Genomic DNA, 21,115 nt, shown 5'->3' with positions numbered 1-21,115 from the left:
CAAAGCAGAAGACTTTCCCCTGATACAAGCCCAACTCCTCTCTGAAGATCTGAGTGCACAATCCTGAGTAAACTGATGCTTCAGTCGCATCAATGCCACACTCTCTCAGGTCTTCCTCATAGAAGATCAGGTTTCCTTTCACAAGCTGCTGGAAAGACAGTTTCCCCAGTTTGAGGATCATGTCTTCATCCTTCACGTTCTTCTCATAGTCCTTCTCGTGTTTGATGTTGGTCTGAATGATCAGGAAGTGTGTGTACATCTGAGTGAGAGTCTTGGGAATCTCTCCAGTCTCTGCTTCACTCATCATCTTCTCCAGAACAGCGGCTGAGATCCAGCAGAAGACAGGGATGTGGCACATGATGAAGAGGCTCCTTGAAGACTTCAGGTGTGAGATGATCCTCTCGGCCAGACCCTGATCACTGATTCTCTTCCTGAAGTATTCCTCCTTCTGAGGATCACTGAAGCCTCGTACCTCGGTCACTCGATGGACACACTCAGAGGGGATGAGATCAGCTGCTGCTGGTCTGGAGGTGATCCAGATGAGAGCAGAGGGAAGCAGATTCCCCTCAATGAGGTTCATCAGCAGCTCGTCCACTGATGTCTCTTTGGTCACATCCTGTAGAGTTTCACTGCAGTCAAAGTTTAAGGGAAGACGGCACTCGTCCAGACCATCAAAGATGAACAACACTTTATATTCACCACTGAATGGTTTAATTTCTTTGGTTTCAGGAAAGAAAATATGCAGAAGACCTAAAACACTGAGTCTTTTGTCCTTCATCAGATTGATCTCTCTGAAAGGAAGTGGAAATATGAGCTGGACGTCCTGATTCTCTTGTCCTTCAGCCCAGTCCAGGATGAACTTCTGCACAGAGACTGTTTTTCCAATGCCAGCGACTCCCTTTGTCAGCACAGTTCTGATGGGTTTGTCTTGTCCAGGTAAAGGTCTGAAGATGTCTCTGCATTTGATGGCTGTGTCCTCTGTTGCTGCTCTCCTGGACTGTGTCTCAATCTGTCTCACCTCGTGCTCATTATTGATCTCTCCGCTCTCACTCTCTGTGATGTACAGCTCTGTGTAGATCTCATTCAGCAGTGTTGGGTTTCCCTGCCTCACTGTTCCCTCACACAGACACTCAAACTTCCTCCGCAGATTTGATCTGAATAACTTGAGGGGCTCGTGTTCATGGTCATGCCTGTAAGATAAAATAAAAATCATAAATTATTAGAATTTGTATATTTATAGTACATAATGGAGGTCAACCGATACTGGATTTTGTTGATACCGATAGCTAGGTTGGACCACACTGGCTGATATCTATTAATTAATAAATAGTTTTTAAAATGGAAACTGAACAAATACTAAAATAGTGCTTTAGTTACTTTTTTCCATTTAAATTTTTCTCCACTCCTTTTTAAGAGTTACATTTAAGTCAAATTAATTAAAATCATGAAACTTGTAAATTTTCACATTAATTTAATAAAAGTTTAACAAAAATTACATGTTTAGGGCTCTATGAAATGTTTTATTATTTTATCACCATATTTTTTATTGTTGCAAAATTCTGTGTTTTAGCATGTGTAATTATTTGAATGCATAAAACAACGTAATTCTTTTCTTAAAGAAGCCTTGTGATTTTTCAACTCAGAAATTCTGCGTGTATTTAAAAAACATTTTATCAAATCAAGGCATGGAACATTCATTTCATTTATCTTTTAATTACTGAAAATTAAAACATTGTGCTGGTATAATTGTAGGGCCCTATTAACACTTGAACTGCTTCTGTTAATGAACACTTAATGATCATCTAATCAGAATAAAAGAGCAGCGCTGAGTCTAGGAGAACTCACTGCTATCACACACACTCTGGACGTGTCGCATTCAACTCGAGCAGCGGTCTAAAAGAGTTTAATCACCAAATTTATTTAATCACCAAATTTATTTAATCACCAAATGGACACAAATGTACTTGAAGAATGAACAATGAGGCAAAGATAAATTTTAAGTTCAGTGTTTAAAAAACGGAGCAAACGAAAAGGGCGATCTATATTATAGCTCTAGAAATAAAGCATACAGACTTCATTAGAGCCACAGAAAGACAAATGTTTAGATGAAAATGCTCAATATAAAATTCATAATGTACATTAATAATGATTCGGGGCGAATATAATGTAATTTTATGGAAATCTATGTGAATGACGGTTTGTGGCAGGACAGAATTTTCTGTCAGCTGCATTTAAATCTGTGTCTGAAGTTTCTTGCTCTCTTTGGTGTGCAGCATCACTTGTCTGTCAGTGATTTCTGTCAGTGATTTCAGCCACTAGAGGCCGCTCTCACACTGTATAATGAAAACAGACCCTTCTCAGCCGCTCCAGCAATGGAAGCAATCCGCAAAACTATTGGCATGGAATTTTGCCAATAACCGATGCTCAACCAAATAGAAATATAGCAAGATTAAGTTTAAGTGCCAGGGTCCAACACCAGAAAAATTTGAAAGGACAGGATCCTGACCCTATGCTTCAAATACAACAGCCACAAAACACTCACAGAATCAAAACCGACACAAAACTAAAAGAAAGCATAAACGTGTGACAGGATACCAAAAAAACTAAATATACTACCGCCAGGATCCTGACACTGCAAAAATGTTTGTTAAATGTAATAAAAACATTGAATATAAACATGTACAATAAAAAATATGTATCCTGTTTTAGTGTTTACCTAAACCTAGGACCAGTGTGTCCTCTGAAGTTCAGTGGAGGATCCATTGACCGGTCACTCTTCATGGACACACAGCTGGGTTCAGATGACTCTGGTCTTTGCTTCTGGACTGAACTGAAACAAAACATGAAGGAAAGTCAGAATCAGCTAATGTGATGATGACATTTAAGATATTAATCAACTTAATATTTATGCTAAATGAAGGATACACCAGAAATCAGGAAACCAGGGAAACTTGTGCCTGAACATTTCATGGAAATGGAAATATGAATAAGAGTAGATGCAGTACTGTATAACGTATTCCCTTCACAAGTTAACACTCATGGTTACATCTGCATGTGCTTCTGATTTTATATTCCTGGAGTCTTCAGGCATTTCACTACAGACTCAATAAATGTATATTAACACTGTTTACCTAAACCCAAAATCAGTGTGCCCTCTGAAGTTATGTGGATGATCCACTGACCAGTCACTCTTCATAGAAACACAGCTGGGTTCAGATGACTAATATTTATACTAAATGAAGGACATTTCACAACATCCATGATCAAATAATCACTATTATAGTGTAGTGTTTTGAGTTTGACCATTCCAGCTAATTATTTTTTATTTTTATTTTCATGTTTCACCATACATGTCATTATTAACAAACTTGTAGGACTATACGGAAACTGTGTATTTTGGTTTAAAAATAATGTATAGTATTTTATGTTGTGTGATGTCATTTCCTTTAATTGAATTGCCCAATCGCATCCCGCTCTCGTCACAACAGCTTTGGACTTGAGCGAGACAGGTGCGTTGCAAATGTGCTCTGTGACAAGGAGTTAAAATTGGGGCCGGTGTTCTGTTGATTTGTCCTACGCTGTCAGATTTTCCTACCTCCCACTAAAACAGTGGGTAGTACAATTCCACAACAAAAAATGCTACTGTAAAGTTATGGTTTATTAACGTCTACACCTACCACAACCCTAATCATACCCTTACAGTACTGCAAATACAGTAATTATGTGTTATATTCACGGTTGTAGCTAGAAGGGATACAGCTACAGGAAACCAACAATAAATATTATTTTCTACCAATTAGATTGCGTTTTTATTAAAGTCTACACCTACCCCAACCCTAAACCTACCCTTACAGTAATGCAGATACATTAAATATCGTTGTTTAGCATGAGACAAAGGACGTGATATTGATGTGCGCGTGCGCAGTAAACCCGGGTAGGAAAATCTGACAGGGTAGGATAAAATGTCAGGATACCCTTGACTCAATTAAAAAAAATAATCTAATTAATTAGATGCTTTGTAATTAATTAATCGAAATTAATTGCATTTTAATCACATATAAATAAATTTGACCTGAGAACAGTGAGAAGTAATTTTTTTTCACATGGATTTATAGTATACCATTGAATAATGACTGAATACATAAGCTTAAGCAACAAAATATTGTTCATTTTTGTTCAACCAAGTCTAGCAGACCAGTGCAATTTTTGCCATTAAGTGTAGCAATAGCATATTTAGAAACAATTTAGAAATAGTACATTTCAGAAATTCAGGAAGCTTATAGGTGCTGGAACCTTCTGTAAAGTGTTTTTTTTTAAGTAAAACACAATACTGTCAATTACATTCAGAACATTGGAAACACTGACTATTAGAAAACATCTCTCTGTTGCTTCAGAGGCCATAACATACTAAGTCCAACTCTCAATAACCTTGGCCAAAACAATAAAGAGTTCAACATAAACCGTTGCACCAACAAAATAATATATAGTTCAACATAAAGTGTAAAGTCCACGCTAGCTGCTATATGTTTTGCGTTGAGGTGATACTTGAGGCTCGATGTGCTTCTGTGATATGCGAACCGATGCGAACGCTAGTTGGTGCTTCAGTATAATCGGTCCACCGAAACTCATCCAGTGAGAAACGTTCCGCGGTGCAAAAATAAGTTATTAAAAATGCGGGACATTTTTTTCTGCAATATAATTAATCGTAATGAACGCGTTATTTTTTGCGTAATTAATTAATCTCAATTAACGCGTTAAAGTCCCGGCCCTAGTTAAAATATATCAGATTGAGTTAAAATTGTGGTGGATATCAGTGGATGACATGTTTAGATGCTGGATTGAGTCAAATAATCTGTTCGTTTGGCGTTATTTTTCAGTATATTGTGAGTTTTGTGTTAATGAGTTGATTCAAGTTACCGCCCGCGCCATTTGTATTGCGGTATTTTTCTGATAATTTTGGTTATTTAATAAAATAAAATAATAAAAGTGGATTATGTTCTTAAAAAGTCATGCAGTTAAACTTGTCTAAAGTATATCGTCATTTTATGTTTTCAGTTGTGTATTTGTAGCTATGTATCATTTTTGAGTCGTTAATCAGCTGCAGTTACAGTATCAATGGGAACAGAGGTTCACTTTTCACTCTCTTCTCGCAACTCTCGCAGAACAAGGAACAGAGAGTGTTTTTGTGTGCCGTTAATCCCTGTCCTGTCTTTTAATAAACTGCAGGTATGTAATTGTTACAAAATAACCACTACGATCACGTCATTGTAATGTTAGATTGAAATAATTTTTTCTTCTTTTTGCAAAGTATGAAATTGTATGTGTGTAGAAATATATTTATATTGAATATTATATTACATTGAGAATATATTTACTTTATTGACTTTGTCTAAGGTTGTATAGTATGTGATGTCTAATACATGTGTTAAATGAAAATAAGTGAAACAAGACACTGTATTTAGTAAGTTTAGTGTTAGAAATGTTAAGAACAGCTTTGGACTTAAGCGAGACAGAGATAGTTCACTTCCCTACAATTGTCAATTATGTCAAATTATGTCATTAATTACTCATCCTAGGGCTGTGCAAAAAATCGAATGTGATTTTCATGCACATCTCATCAGTAAAGACGCTCCTGTAATTAGAAGTATACATCTCCAGCACGTGTGTTCAGATCAGGGTTGCCAGGTTTTCACAACAAATCCTGCCCAGTTGCTTCTCAAAACTAGTCCAAAACTAGAACAATTTCCAGAAGGTTCCCCGAAAAAAATTGCTTCCCAGGGTTACAATATAAGTTTTTTTAGCAGGGTTGCCTTGGTAAAATTCGCATTTTAGGGGCTAAATATCACGTTATTTGTATTGGGGTCGCTTCGACCAGCGGACATGAAAAACAACCACAGACTTGGCAACACTGGTTAGCATTTACTACACCGAGCCGTAATTCACTGACAATCTACACAACATCGATTTTAAAATCGCAGGCGATTCTTTGTCGATTTTGAAAGCGATTTTGTGTAGTAACTGCCGCTCCACCTGAACCAGTGTTGCCAAGTCTGCGGTTGTTTTTCATGTCCGCGGTTTGAAGCAATCCCAATACAAAGTAGGCGGAGTTTACAGTTCACAGAAGCAGAGTGCAAAGCGTCAGTTTAACGTTAAAGAGAGCGAGTTAAGATGAAGCTGCAAATCATTTAATAGTCAACTTTTTATAATACTTTTTACAATAGAAATGTTAAATGACCTAAAGCTAACCTATATCCAGTGGCGAAAATTTCTCTCAAATATGGCTATTTTGAGAGAGACAGAGAGGGGGAGAGAGAGAGAGGTCTAAAACAATGGTGATTTTGCCCTCTTTTTGTTGAGAAATATAATGTAGCAATTCAGTATCGATTAATTAAACATCATGCTTATTCACGTTCATGGTCATCATCTTTCAGAAACACCTCCAATGAACCTCCCTTTATAATTCACGTGACTGTTTATGCCCTCACCGAAAAAAGAAAAAGAAAGCAGTATCGACTGAGAAGTCACTCTGAGATCAGCGCAGTCTTTTGAAAACACGTGCTCTTCACAGTGCATGGTTTGCCGAATCTTCCAGCAAAGAGACATCAGCTGTGACACTATAGCTACATTTCAAATGACTTCCCTGCTGTCTTTTATATCTTTTAACACCAATTATGCAAATGTATACATTGAACTATATGAAATGATCAATTAAGTATTTGCAATTAAAGGACACAGGAAATATGCACCGGCACCTTCTTTCTGTAGTATCACCTCCACTACATTCTCTGCAGAAGCATGCTCAGAGTTGTACTTATATTTACACACATTCCTACATATAAGTACAAGTTGGTACACTTTGTGTGAAACTGTTCTCTAATTAGGCACATATCTGTGCTAGTGATAGTGCTAGTTCCAACCTGCGGGTCACACTTTTATTAAATTATTTGGCCCGCCCCGGAAATAAAGTACAATTTATTTACCCGCCCCACGCATCAGGACGTCATGGAAGTTACGTTGCTACTTAGACCTTCGTATTTTAACCTTATCAAAGAACCTAATAAAATATGAAAATATATATTCCAAATATTTTATATTGGCTATAGGAAATTGCACTAGTGATGGTTCATTCGTGAACGAATCTTGTAGGTGAACGAATCATTTTCGTTCACGTAATCCATTGATTCATATTTCTCGTTCACTGACGTTCCTCCCTCCACAGCAGCGCGCAAGCACGGCGCTATTAGCAGCACATGCGCAGCTCGTGAACCGCTCTGTGAACTGTTTCATCCTGTCAAAGAGTTACTCAAGATGTGACGGAGCATGTGATTTGTTCGTGAACGAGTTGAATGAACGATACATAGCTCGTTCATGAATGAAATGAATGAGAGTATACAGGGTCAGTGGGCCAAGCATGTAAATTTCGATCAGCAATCAGCAGATACAAAGCCCAGTTATTTAATATAAGCCCTATTTAGCATACAGAACATTACTCCACATTTAATCCCTGATTTATTAATGTGAATATATTATATATGTAGTACTGTCTGACCAAACAATTAAAATGTTAATTATGCAAGAAAGCCTTGTGCTTTGTTCACCTGAACAACTTATTTAGACTTTATTTAATGTGATAATGCACACATTTTAATAGTCAAATCAGTTTTTGTAACAAGTGAATACGTTCATTGATTGAAGACATAACACACAAGACACTCTTTTTCTAACACCTGCTGGTGAATTTGTGTAATAGCTATGAAGAAATGGTCACTGAACGAATCAGTGAACGAATCATTTTGATAAATGAACTGAAAATGAACAAATCAAAGTTTCCACCAAAAATTTGCACGCAACATAAATTAATGTTTTTACATTTTGTTTTTAATGACCCGCCCCAACCAGCCTCGCAAATAAAGTGCTAGTTTCTTAACCCGCCCAAACCCGACCCGTGCATCACTAATCTGTGCGTATACACTAGAGTCTCGGGTCATTACATTACATCCACAATAAAATAATCACTTTCAGTTTTATCACAGGCTTTATGAAGAATCAATAAATATGTTTAATACAGTCTTTACCTAAACCTAGGACCAGTGTGTCCTCTGAAGTTCAGTGGAGGATCTAGTGAGCAGTCACTCTTCATGGACACACAGCTGGGTTCAGATGACTCTGGTCTGTGCTTCTGGACTGAACTGAAACAAAACATGAAGAAACATTAGAATGACTGTGATGACTGACCAGGGGCGGTTCTAAGGTGAGTGGAGATCCGGGGCTTAGCCCAGAAAAATCCATGTATGTGACTTTTTATTTTAATAAATCAGAAAGATTTACCTTGTTTAAAATATACAAAAACAATAAAAAAGAAACTAATTTAAAACATTTTAGGCTATCCTTAAAAATATTCTTGTTTGCCGTAACTCGACCGCCCCTGTCAATTTAGCACCGACTCAATTTATTTAAATTTTTTTGCTTTTAGTCCGACTGACTTGCCGATTGTAAATTTGCGTTAAGACCAACCTTTTTTTTTTAGTCTTCAAACAACTAATACAAAAGCAATAAAATACTATTAATTATATTTAAGTAAGTATTGTTAATATGTAAATTGCATTTTTTGAGACTGAAGAAGGTGCACGTACATGAGGTGAAAGATGAGACAGCAGATACTGCATGTCGAGCTCATCTGCCTTTGAAAGTTGTGTAGACATAGATGTGCACGCGGCGAGATGGAATGGAACACGGACTGTGAAGTACCGGGGCTCATAAGGCAGCTTTCTTAATGCACACCTTAATGCAATGTGGATTATTATTTTTAATTTGACGAATATTCAATGGTCAAAAAAAATTTTTTGACAGCCCTAGAAAATCGCCTATGCGATTTGTTGTTGTTGCTGAAATTTAATCGTAGACACAGCCATGTTGAAGCCTGCAGTAAATGTTTTGCATTATGGCAGTCCACTCTGCTTATTGTTTTTCGAAAATGTTGCACTCCTGTTTGTCATTGTGCACGTAAATTCACACCAATAAATCATCATAAAAATATTGAATCTTTACATTCCTCCTGCCTGTTGTCCGTGGATTTACCTATATTAGGTGTTATTTGCCGTATAAAACTTATTTAGACATGCAAAATCGATTTGACAATCGATTCAATGAACACTTGTCACTCAAATCAAACAGGAGTTTTTTGACAAAAGTGACAACCCAAGAAAGCGAAGTAAACGGTCTCTCATAGGTTGCATTGACACGTAGCGTTGGATGCATGTAAAACAGTATAACAGTACCTTGTTTTTTTTTCTTCTCACCTGAAATTCAAGCAATAAACATGTTTTTGACAAAGACTAAATCTTGACAAAGATTTAAATTTGTTTGTGGTCTATATAGCCTGCATCAAAATGAGGTTTGCAATGATGCACCCAGGCGGCAAGGAAGTCGACCGGAAGTTGAAGTCGGCCGCAAGCCGCCATCTTGTAGCAGAACTTCACTTGCGTTAGCATCCCATTGACTCCCATTCATTTTGGCGTCACTTTGACAGTGAATAACTTTACATCTGAGGCGTTTAAAGACTCCGTTTGTCCATTATTTATTTCTAAAGATACACGACAATGTATAAAGGGCTCCATTATGTTACATTATGGCCCCGTATAAAAAAGTTTTTGTAAAAAATAGGCTAACGATTGCGTCATAACCACTCGACTCTCTGTCGCATTACCGTACAGACAGGAGGAGAAGCTCGCAGGCAATTAACTTAATATGGCGTACTGGCGTTACATTTTAAAATACTATACAAAATAATTAATCATAATACTTACTCCTGCTCACTCACGACAAAGAACTCCCCGCTCAAGCTCGCCGTCTCTGCAAGATTAACGATGGCAGTTTGCACGCACAGCTACTAGAAGATTTACATCTGTCAGACAGGTTGCTGACGTCGTCAAGCTTCGTTTGAGTCTGCGCGTCAGAAACGGAAGTGCTAAAAAACGCTAAAAATGGGTTTCACTTGTCTCAATTGAGTTCCAATGGGGTCGCTGTGTCCATTTCTTTTACTGTCTATGTGATGCACCCGAAGGCACGGGTTGAAGACCCAGTCAGTGACGTCACGATATGCTAATTTGTTTAAATTCATACCTACATCATCACCATCACAAAAATGTACTTTTTTTTTAAATTGAAACGTAAGAAAATAAATAAATAGACCGACCTACCTACCCTTTTTTTTAAATTACTGTTACTGCAGTGAAAACCAAAATATTTTTAAGGATGGCCTCATTTAAAGTTTATCCCTTGTATCCTGACACATATGCTGATGTTGTGTCTCTATCTCTCAGTTTTCTTTTCTTTTCCAATAAAGCCTGACTGGCTACACTTGTTCTGGTAGAACAGGGATAAGAAGCAAATATTAAGCAGTGCACTGACATGCTGTGTTCCAAATTGGGTAAAGGAATACTGCTGAAGCTTCACGTTTTGGGTCTGTCTGCAGTGTTCCTAGAACATCCCTTTCTCATCCCATCCCTTTATTATTGTTTTAATAGTCAGTATTAGTAATATAAGTGTTTTAATTCACTTAATGGCATGATTTTTGTGAGAATAGATAAAAAAAGATGAATAAAGAATCTATAATAACAACAACAACAAAAACTTCACCCATTCTTCCTGCACATATTAAATTTTATATGCTACCTTATTACTTTATACATACATAATACACACACAAACACTTAAAGCGAAGTATAACTATAAATGCAGGGCTCTATACACTTATATTTTTGAAGGAGCACTTACACAGCACTTAGAAATTGCATAAATAATTTTATGAGGCTAATGTATCAAATATAAAGTTTGGAATACAGAAATATTAAATTATGAAAATTTTTTGAATGGTACTTTGCCATTAGGTGGCGGTATGCGACTGCCTTAATGAGTGAGTCAGTCAGTCATTTAATCAATGGATTCGTTTGAAACGGATGATTCATTCAGAAAAAAGTAAGCAACTGTTTTTATGAATGGGTCAGTGAATCATTTACGCAAGCAAATTTACGGCAGAGCACAACAACATGCTTTGTTTGGAACCATTTCCTTTGCGAAATATGTCTTTTTATTGTCTTATTTATTGAATTGTTGCCCTGACACGAAAAGTCTGCCACAGACCGTGCTAACCAAACCGCTCTCTCTCTCTCTGTGTGTGTGTGTCCTAAAGTGTGCTGCGCAACCGTTAACTGTTAGATGTTCAAAATGTAACGTTAAATCAGACACAATTTAAAACCGAAAAATAAATATAATACTATGATTGAAAGTTACAGATACCTGAAGCTGTTGTATCTTGGTGTTGGCTGGGGGTGTTTTACTTCCTTTTTTTTTTTTTTTAGAATTTTGAAATATCCATTTCAATTTTCAAGGAAATTGATCTAATAAAATACTACACGCCAACAAACCGCATGCCTCAAAAAGATGTAATTTCATTGGCTGGATCGTACAGATGCTCATCGATGGTTGGCTAGTTTACATGTGAGTCAGAAGCACTAGACTCAGTGGGGAGTTTTCGTCGGGTGTGAATGACAATGCGTAAATTGACAGACACTGTAGACGTGAGAGTAGCGGGATATTTATTTATTTATTTAAATTCTAATATAAAATATTTTATTGGGCATGAAAACTCATTGATGGCATGGTGGTAACAAAAACATTCGGGGCTTTACTGAAAACATTAGGGGCTCCAGCCCCCTTAGCCCACCCCTAACGCCGCCCCTGTGACTGACTGTTAATTAACTCAATATTTCTGCTAAATGAAGGATTCACTGTAAGTCATTCTGTGGAAATCAGGACATTTGTGTCTGAAGATTTAAAGGATTTGGGATCGAGGGGCATTTCACCTCATCCACAATAAAATAATCACTTCTAATTTTATCACAGTCTTCAGGAAGAATCAATAATTTTTATTAAAGGGTTTACCTAAACCTAGGACCAGTGTGTCCTCTGAAGTTCAGTGGAGGATCTAGTGAGCAGTCGCTCTTCATGGACACACAGCTGAGTTCAGATGACTCTGGTCTGTGCTTCTGGACTGAACTGAAACAAAACATGAAGAAACATTAGAATGACTGTGATAATGACGGACTGCTAATTCACTTAATATTTATGGTAAATAAAGGATTCACCATAAGTAGGGATGCACGATCATGATTTTTCATGGCCGATTTCCGATTTATTTATTTTTTATCTTTAAGCAACAAACAAGAAGGAAAGTGTGCATAAACAAGACGTTTATTTGGTATTTAATAGGCCAAAATGGCTTTTGGCTATTGAAAACAATAACCGTAACCATCTGAAATTAACGGCAGTAACTGTACAATAAGTATCCTACATTAAATACAAACACAGATGATACAGACATCAGCATTTAGCTTTTGTTTCTGAATTGGGTTGAAACTACAGAGAACTGACCTTAAATTAAAAGATTAACTGTAACCATGTGAAATTAAAGGCAACAACTGCATAGTTCTACAATCCAAACAACACAATCAACACACTTTCAATAAGATGTTTCTTAATCAGCATTCAGTATTTGTTTTAGTTTTTAAATTTGGTTTTAAATTTAAAACAAGGTCTTTACCAGTGAGACTAAATAAAAGTATGCTGTATAAATACATTATTCCAAAATGTTAAAATCAAATAATGTTGGTACGAATAAAACAAAGATGTAAAGTGTTTCATTCATCCAATAAAAAAGAAAAATTTTTAGGGTAATGATTCACATCTATATTTTTTTACTTGAGCCAATGAGAAATAAATAACTTATTGTCTCAAGTAAACAAATATAGATGTGAATCATTACCCTAAAATTTTTAATTGGATGAATGAAACCCTTTTCAGTGTGCTACAGCAGGTGATTTTTAAATCAAATTAAGTCGATGTAATTTTAAGGTAAAATTAAAATAATCATCCTTTACTGAGCTGACATTTACTTCTGGCTTTTCAAGCGTGTATCCAAGTTCTACTTTACAAAAAAAAATATATATATATTAATAATAATAATTTCAGTTTTGTCAGTTTAGTCCGTTTCGTTTCTCATCCAACACATGAGAAGTTGATCTGAACATCTCTTCACATTCTACTCGTGTACAGTATACGCTCGCGCAGCTTTAGTGCGCGCAGAAAAGGGACTCTTATTTGTGCACCAGTACACCAACTGCTGGTCGCTTCCTGTTTTCTGTGCCTCAGACGTGTAGCTCTGCACGTCCAGTGCCGATCGGCTGCCCGTGTCCTGCGCACAGATTTTGAAATACTTCCACACAAATGACATGATACCGAACGATTACAATGTAGTCTGAGCACGCGGGCGCACTTTGGAAAAATCGGCAGAAAAAAGGCCAAAAACCGTCCGATTGCCGATCGCGCATTTTAAGCAAAAAACGTCCGGTTCCGATTCATGGCCGGTCAGCCGGTGCATCCCTAACCATAAGTCATTCTCTGGAAATGACCCAACAAAATAACAAAATAAAGTGCCAATTTCTTAACCCGCCCAAACCCGACCTGTGCATCACTAATCTGTGCGTATACACTGGAGTCTCGGGTCATTACATTACATCCACAATAAAATAAATCACTTTCAGTTTTATCACAGGCTTTATGAAGAATCAATAAATATGTTTAATACAGTCTTTACCTAAACCTAGGACCAGTGTGTCCTCTGAAGTTCAGTGGAGGATCTAGTGAGCAGTCACTCTTCATGGAGACACAGCTGAGTTCAGATGACTCTGGTCTGTGCTGCTGGACAGTCATTCTGTGGAAATCAGGACATTTGTGTCTGAAGATTTAAAGGATTTGGGATCGTGGGGCATTTCACCTCATCCACAATAAAATAATCACTTCTAATTTTATCACAGTCTTCAGGAAGAATCAATAATTTTTATTAAAGGGTTTACCTAAACCTAGGACCAGTGTGTCCTCTGAAGTTCAGTGGAGGATCTAGTGAGCAGTCGCTCTTCATGGACACACAGCTGAGTTCAGATGACTCTGGTCTGTGCTTCTGGACTGAACTGAAACAAAACATGAAGGAAAATTAAAATCATATGCTTTAGTCAGCGTGGACTTAACCAATAAGTAGGTAAGCGGTTCTTTAGGGCCCCAGAGGCCCTCACATTTGGCCACAATTGCCCCCACATGGTAATACATCTTTAGAACAACATCTGGTTTACTAACTTATGACTGAATCTTGTAGATACTGTAATGTGAAGGGATAAATAAAATGTAACCAAAGATTGGTTACAAAAGTAAAAGAACATATAGGCTACAGCAGATGATACCTGGAATTTGCTTAGGGCCCCAAATAAAATCACCAAGTCTGCTGCTGACTGTTATAATGACAGCTTGTTAATTTACTGGATATATGTATGAATATAAATTAGTTAAAATGATTCTACCAGAATTAATTCTGAGGAAATCACAGAATTGTGTAATTTGTGCAATAAAATATTTACCAACTTTATTTTTTCAACTTAACTCTTCACCCAAAAGACCACATTTTAGCCATGAGGATGAATAACATTGTGGTAGGTTCAAACAACCTCGATAAAATCAATATCAATAATAACCCAAGACTAAAAATAAAACATAATAGCATAAACTAGCAAACATCACAACACGCCACATTATTTACAGTCAATGTTCCTTCCTGTAAAGAGTTTATATTGTGCTGATGAATCTAGAAGAGGAAACTGTGCGTTTTAAAAGATCGTCACAGCACAACAACATGCGGAAAAGGGCTTCTGAACGCAAATTCATGTCTACTTGAAACCTTTAATATTATGTATAAATAATAATTATATCAATTATAATTTGCAAAACACAACTGTCCAAAACACGTCGGGATGGGATACAGCTCCAGGTAGAAAATCACACAATTAAAATATAAGCGATTACTTCGCTCATGATGTAGTTTCGTCACTGTGTGTGTAACACTCACCTCTGAGGAAATGCATCTAAAGATGAGTGGTCTTCATAATGTCCATATCTTTGAGGATCCATCGATAAAATCTAAATAAATGAAACTCAACACTTTGATATTCGTGTTAAGATGTTTCTGCTTTCATAACACAGGCCGATGCATTTTACTTTCACTTTGACTTAATGGCGCTTGTCAAACCCCCTGAAGGGTGCATTTCTGCCCCCTACTGGACTGGAGTAAACCCGAGAGAGGAGGGGATCTGTATTTGTGTTTCTTGATAATATGCATGTTTGTGTTCTTTTGTAAGGAAGACACAAAAATGGTGATTGAAAATTGAAAATTGCGTAGGTCTTGTTTTTTGGCGTATTAAACATTCTATTTATGCGAAAAGACAAACGTTTGATGAATGTAAAAATGTAGAAAAAGTCTTTATTGTCATTGTATTGCAAAATACAATACATTTGGCAAACTCTATCGCTGCACACACAATTTCCGCCTTGCTACGACATATATTCGTATTAAATAGACAATTAAACCTCACAATGACATCCCAATGAACAAAACAGTTAGTGTAAGATTTTTATTGACCACCAGATGACGAGGAAGAGCTCTGTGTCAAAAGCTTAGAAGCATCAACGCAGTTTGTTGTAAAAGCCTCACTGCTTCAAAAGCCTCGCTCGGCACTTTCCTATTTATTATATAATTATAACATTTATTATATAATTCAGGCTTATTTCTAAAACTACATGGTTTGTGTGTTGGAGCAGGGCTGCGGTCCTCCAGGAACTAAGTCTGACACCTCTGCTCTAAAGTGTTACATTTTATATATTATAAAAAACTTAAATCTTCTGTTATTGAATTTGTTCTTGTTCATATGCTACACTATTTAATAACACAAGTTCCACCTTCTCTGGTATAGCACATTTTTGCAATAAATGTTTATAGGTATTAAAAAGTGAATGATTAAGTGTCAACACAAAGACTAGATATTACTGTGTTCTCCTTCCTGCACCGCTAATTATTCCTGGCATTTCTGCTTAACTTAGTGTTATGTTTATCTCTGTTGGTGTATTTTAGTTTATTTGTTCAGCGTCTTCATTTTCCTCCATGTGCCAGTAACCATGAGAATGATATACTTAATCTATGTTGGTGATTTCCGAACAATATTTATAGTATAAGACGTACTGTCTAGATGTAGGCTTACCACAAATAAACCTGTTCAAACAGAATATGATCTGAGCCAGTGACTTATGTTCAAGGCTGAATTTCCTCCATCCACTGAAGAGTCATCAGAACAATCTCTGCTGAGTAAACTGATCAATGGTTACTTGTCCTTTTAGCAATTCTAGTTTTAAACTGAGGAATGCACTGAAGCTGCTGTATTTCCTGAATCAGGGTCTTTCCATCCATCTGAAGACATTTTAGTTTGCTTACTATAATTATGATCCATGTATATTCTGTACAGTCTCATTCTTAGAGTTTAGTACCATGCATCACTTTGCAGAACACAACCCCTCTTTTAATAAAAGTTCTATGCATCTTCTCATTTCATCAGAAATATTGTAATTACTGCAAAAACACTTTAACAAAGGTTTAGCCTTTTCAGTATCAGTTGATATTGGCTTTTCTTCACTTATTAATATTGGTATGCAGTTATATTTTTCTATTTGTATGTCACCAGCTTCTGTTTTCCTCCAATATTATCACATAATTCTCTCCAGTAATCTATTTTACATGCTCTTATAACATATATAATAACTGCTTGTGCTATCTTATAATTAATGAGATTATCAAGAAAAAGACCTTCTGATCTTCAGATGGCACTGCATTTGTCTGTCCATCATTTCACAGCTTTCTTTCCTTTACTTCCTTTCTTTTTACCAATAACTTATTTTGCCTATATCATATAATATTTAAACGAATTGTTTAAATATTGTCACTCTTTTAATCTCTTTTGCCAGCTCTGAAACACTTACTTGGTTTTTCACCTGCTCTTTTTCTAGCAAAAAATAAAGAGAAAATATACACATGACAAAATGAAAGCTAAAAGTGAAAGTCTGAGTGAATGAGGGGCTTTGTCACAAGTCTATTGTTTTTGAATTTCTGTGTTTCTTCTGCTACAGTTTCATGCTTAAAACAATGATTTGGTATTCCTCTTGTACCATTGTCCTCTTTTCTGTAAAGAAAAATGTTTCCTGATGATTCTCTCCATTGTTGTCATCATTATGAATGATTCAATGCGCTAAATAACAATAAATTGTCAAGGAATGACTTCTTTATAAATGTTTTGGTTCAGCATAGCAGCAATTGATTAAAAAATGCCTTTTTTAATTAATTAATTAATTTTTTTTTATTTACAAAAACTGAGAACAGTTACTTCAGTTTCTCTGGCAAAAAAAGATTAGTGAAACAACATTATATGAGTTTAAATGTAAAAGCATGATGAACAGGATGAAGATCGGAAACAAAACACTAGGTACCCTAGCACAGCCGGAGCAGAGAGAGCACTGCGTCTGAGGACATTTGACCCAGGAGACACTTACTGCATTACATCACACCTGTACAGAATACATGCACACACTTCAGTCTGAGTGAGGAAGATGATGTTGAGCAGAACGCAGCTCAGCAGGAAGCACATCAGCGTCCTCCACCTGAAAACACAAAGAGCTGAATACTGGAGACACGCAGCAGCATCAATAACTCAGAGACACGTTTAGAGCAAACACAAAGTCTCCTCGTCAGAGTCACATGACACAGTCTCCTGAAGTACAGTCAGTGATTATTACGGGACGTCTCTCACCCGAGCAGGGACCGCAGCACCTCCAGAGTCTGTGACCGGCTCCAGGAAGATGGCCATCTGTTTGAAGCAGATCAACATGTTCAGCAGGTCAAAGGTCAGTGCTCTGGGGCGGCCCAGATCAGAGCTGCTGTCTATAGAGGACGTGTCTTTAGCAGTAAGTTCGGCCCGGTCACCGCTCGCCTGTGTAGGGTCCTGAGGAGAGGAGGCTGTGCACTGCATGCTGGGAAATCAGAGATCATGACTGAGGATACAAAGACGGTGTTCATCGCTTATACACATGTGACAGACAAGAGACACGCAGCTGTTAAATCCGATGCTTGACAGTCCGTTTAGAAACTTTAATGATTTAATCTGAATCAATAAATAATGTCAAATCCAGCAGACTTGAGTACACTGTAAAAAATTGTGCCGTTAAATAACAGTAATTTACTGGCAGCAGGGGTTCCACTAAAGTACTGTTAATTTACAGCTCTCAACCATTAATTTATCACTCTTATTTTTTTTTACAGTATTTTACCATAAATTCTACCATAGAAATTAACTCCACTCCCACTGCTTCAAACAGTTCGAGTTTAAAAACTAGCATTCCTACGATGTTAGTACTATGATCTTATTTCATTTGATTTCACTGAGAAGGAATAGTTCTTAATATAAAGATGCAAACACTTAATGTGCAGTAATAAAGTAACTAAATACATGACTTTTACTCAAATCACTGCAGCTCATTGTCAGCTATAGCACACATGTATGTGCTGAAATACTCAACACAGAGATCATCACTGTATCAGCAGACCCACATTTACTGCCTTTATATAAAGCAGCAGAAGACCAGAATTTGTGGCTCATCATTGACTGAAGCACAGGCTCTACTCTACAGCACAATGGTGAACAACAAAACTACATTAAACTTACAGATCTCTCTTGTGCCAACACACATTAATACAGTCAAGTTCAGTATTTACTCTCATTATCAGTGTATAACTTTGCCTAATTTTTTTTCTATGGATGTTCACAAATATTTTAGTTAAATTAACTTATTTTTCATTTGGTAAATCTGACGTTTACATTTTACAGTATATTACTGTTTTTCCTTGACTTGACGGCAAAAAACTGTAGAAAAACACTTTTTTTTGCTGGCAACCATTAATTTACGGCAAGAAACAGTAGAAAAACAGTTATTTACTGGCAGCAGGGGTGCCAGTAAATAACTGTTTTTCTACAGTTTGTTTCCTGTAAATTAATTACAGTTTATTACCGTTAAATTATGTTACATGCTGTTTTTTCTTCATCTTAAATCTTTAACCCTTTAAATCCCACACCAAAATCCTCAGTTTTAAATGAACACTTATAATGTGTGCACACTACATAGTGTTTGAGTAACACTAAATTAGTGAAGTTAATGAGATAATTCGGTGATTAATTGATGATTGAGCATTAGTGATAAACACCTGCAGAATCACTGAAGGAAAGAGAAACACAAGAACTACAAATTACTTCAACCACAGCCTTGTGTGTGAAATCAACTGAATAAAAGAATACATCAAATCTCTCAAGATCTGATTAAACAACTACTAAAACAGCTTCACCAGATTCACATTACTAACCAGACTGCCTTCATTTCTGTCAGATGTCTACAGAAGATCTTATTGAGAGTTAAATAGGTTTAGGTGTTTGTTTTTTTTCTTTCACTACCATGATGGAGATCAGTGTTCACTTTAGTTGGGCTCTTGAACGTGACTTTTCAACAACTAAGTTTTTATATATATATATATATATATATATAATCAGTGTGTGTGTGTTATAACAATGCGCCTTTGGAAATCAAAACAAAGCAAATGTCCACAGAAGAAAAAAAAATCTGGTATTGTTGGTTATAGATTGACAAGAACAAACACTATTATCTCTGAACTAATCCAGTGTCTCTTCTCTTACTGATACTATAGCATAAGATACACTATTGAGCCATAAGTCATGAAAGACTGTTAAGGAAATTTCACTTAAAAAAAAAAAAAACTTTTGCTGAAATTTAGACAGAAATATCAAGAATCAGCGTATGAATCACAACAATGGTGACAATCCACAAAATCAATGAACAGATCACTTCTGAACATCACAAAACATGCTTCTAAAACTTAAGACAAATGCAAAATGATAAGCACATAATAATTCAAGAAAATAAGTGAACAATTCAGGCGCATAATTTATTCATGCCGCAAAGCATGCTGGGAGTCATGGATGAGTTTTATCCTGTGCTGGTACCCAGCATGCATTGCATCATGAACCTTTTGATTGTCACCATTGTTGAGATTCATATGCTGATTGTTGATTTCTCTTTTTGAGTGTTGTGGGGACTGCTGCCCGAAATACTTTTTAACTAAAACTACTCAAAATCCATAAATACTGGTTATCACACTACTTTTCAATCTTACAAAACTGAAGAAACAAAAATAATTGTGTTATTCACTCAACACCAAACTAATATTTGATTACTATAGCAACACTTTAAGTCAGTCTAGTAGATCATGCCTGACAGAAACAGCCATAATTACTTGATTATCAAAGTTAATACTGCTGCAACAAATGTATCATAAAGATACAAATACAGCAAAGTAACAAAATGCAAAGTGCAAAAGACAAGGGTCAGTAGCCCAACTAAAGGAAACACTGATCTCCACAATGGTGATGTCAAACGAAACAGTAACATTATCATCTAAATCTCTGTAATTCTCAGTAAGATCTTTCGATCTCTGATCTGATAGAAATAAAGTCAGTCTGGTTAGTAATGAGTGAAGTTGGTAAAGCTGTTTGTTGATTGTTTAAAGCTGTGGCTGAAGTCAGTTGTAGTTCATGTAGTTCAATTCACTTATTAGTGTTCATTCTCTCTGTCAGGTGGACTATATTAGTAAACTCATGTAAGGAATAGTGAATGAGGGTGTAGGGTGTGATTTGAAACACAGCCGCTGAGTGTCGCCTTTGAACGTTGTTAATTTACGATATATAGCAGCAGGCTACCTTCTCGAAAATGATGAATATTACCCAGAATGCACCGTTTTAATGAAAAACAGTATGTTACTGTCAAAATTTGACCGTTTTTTTACAGCGATTTTTAACAGTGTAACAAAGCATCCTGATATATTTAAATATATGAACAGATGTAAGAATCAAGTCAACAGATGTCAAACAGATTTGATAAACAAACATGATTCGTATTTTTATAATACAAAAAAAAATTAGTTATGAAAGCAAAAAAAGGAAGTAGACATTAGAAACAGTGTCATATTAATACCAAGCAGAACACAACAGACAATAACATAACTTTTAGTCCTTAAAACAGCTTCTTCTATCGCTACAGAGTCATTAATGTGCGTTAAGATTAATAA

At 36.3% G+C, this 21,115-nt stretch overlaps 1 protein-coding gene and 1 long non-coding RNA gene across 51 annotated transcripts in view; one reads left to right on the top strand and one right to left on the bottom strand.

Moving 5' to 3' along the window:
• The window catches only part of LOC127949577 (uncharacterized), an 86,914-nt gene extending 85,997 nt beyond the window's left edge, over positions 1 to 917 (top strand). The window contains exon 3 of the long non-coding RNA XR_008152369.1: positions 782 to 917. This is a non-coding gene — a long non-coding RNA (uncharacterized LOC127949577). The remainder of the gene's footprint in view (positions 1 to 781) is intronic.
• LOC127949395 (NACHT, LRR and PYD domains-containing protein 3) overlaps positions 1 to 21,115 on the bottom strand; it is a 185,264-nt gene that overhangs the window by 124,418 nt on the left and 39,731 nt on the right. For 46 of the 50 annotated variants that reach the window (XM_052546559.1, XM_052546546.1, XM_052546558.1 and 43 more), the window contains 4 exons: positions 13,914 to 14,027; positions 13,655 to 13,771; positions 11,944 to 12,057; positions 8,076 to 8,189 (listed from right to left, as the gene is read on the bottom strand). In XM_052546559.1, coding sequence (XP_052402519.1) covers positions 8,076 to 8,189; positions 11,944 to 12,057; positions 13,655 to 13,771; positions 13,914 to 14,027 — 459 coding nt within the window. The remainder of the gene's footprint in view (positions 1 to 8,075; positions 8,190 to 11,943; positions 12,058 to 13,654; positions 13,772 to 13,913; positions 14,028 to 21,115) is intronic. The other 4 variants (XM_052546533.1, XM_052546539.1, XM_052546554.1 and 1 more) reach the window with 4 other exon arrangements.

Source organism: Carassius gibelio, chromosome B1 (assembly GCF_023724105.1).
Source record: "Carassius gibelio isolate Cgi1373 ecotype wild population from Czech Republic chromosome B1, carGib1.2-hapl.c, whole genome shotgun sequence".
Lineage (NCBI taxonomy): Eukaryota > Metazoa > Chordata > Actinopteri > Cypriniformes > Cyprinidae > Carassius > Carassius gibelio.
Note: the sequence above shows the minus strand (reverse complement) of the source record. Positions and strands in the feature narration are given on the sequence as shown.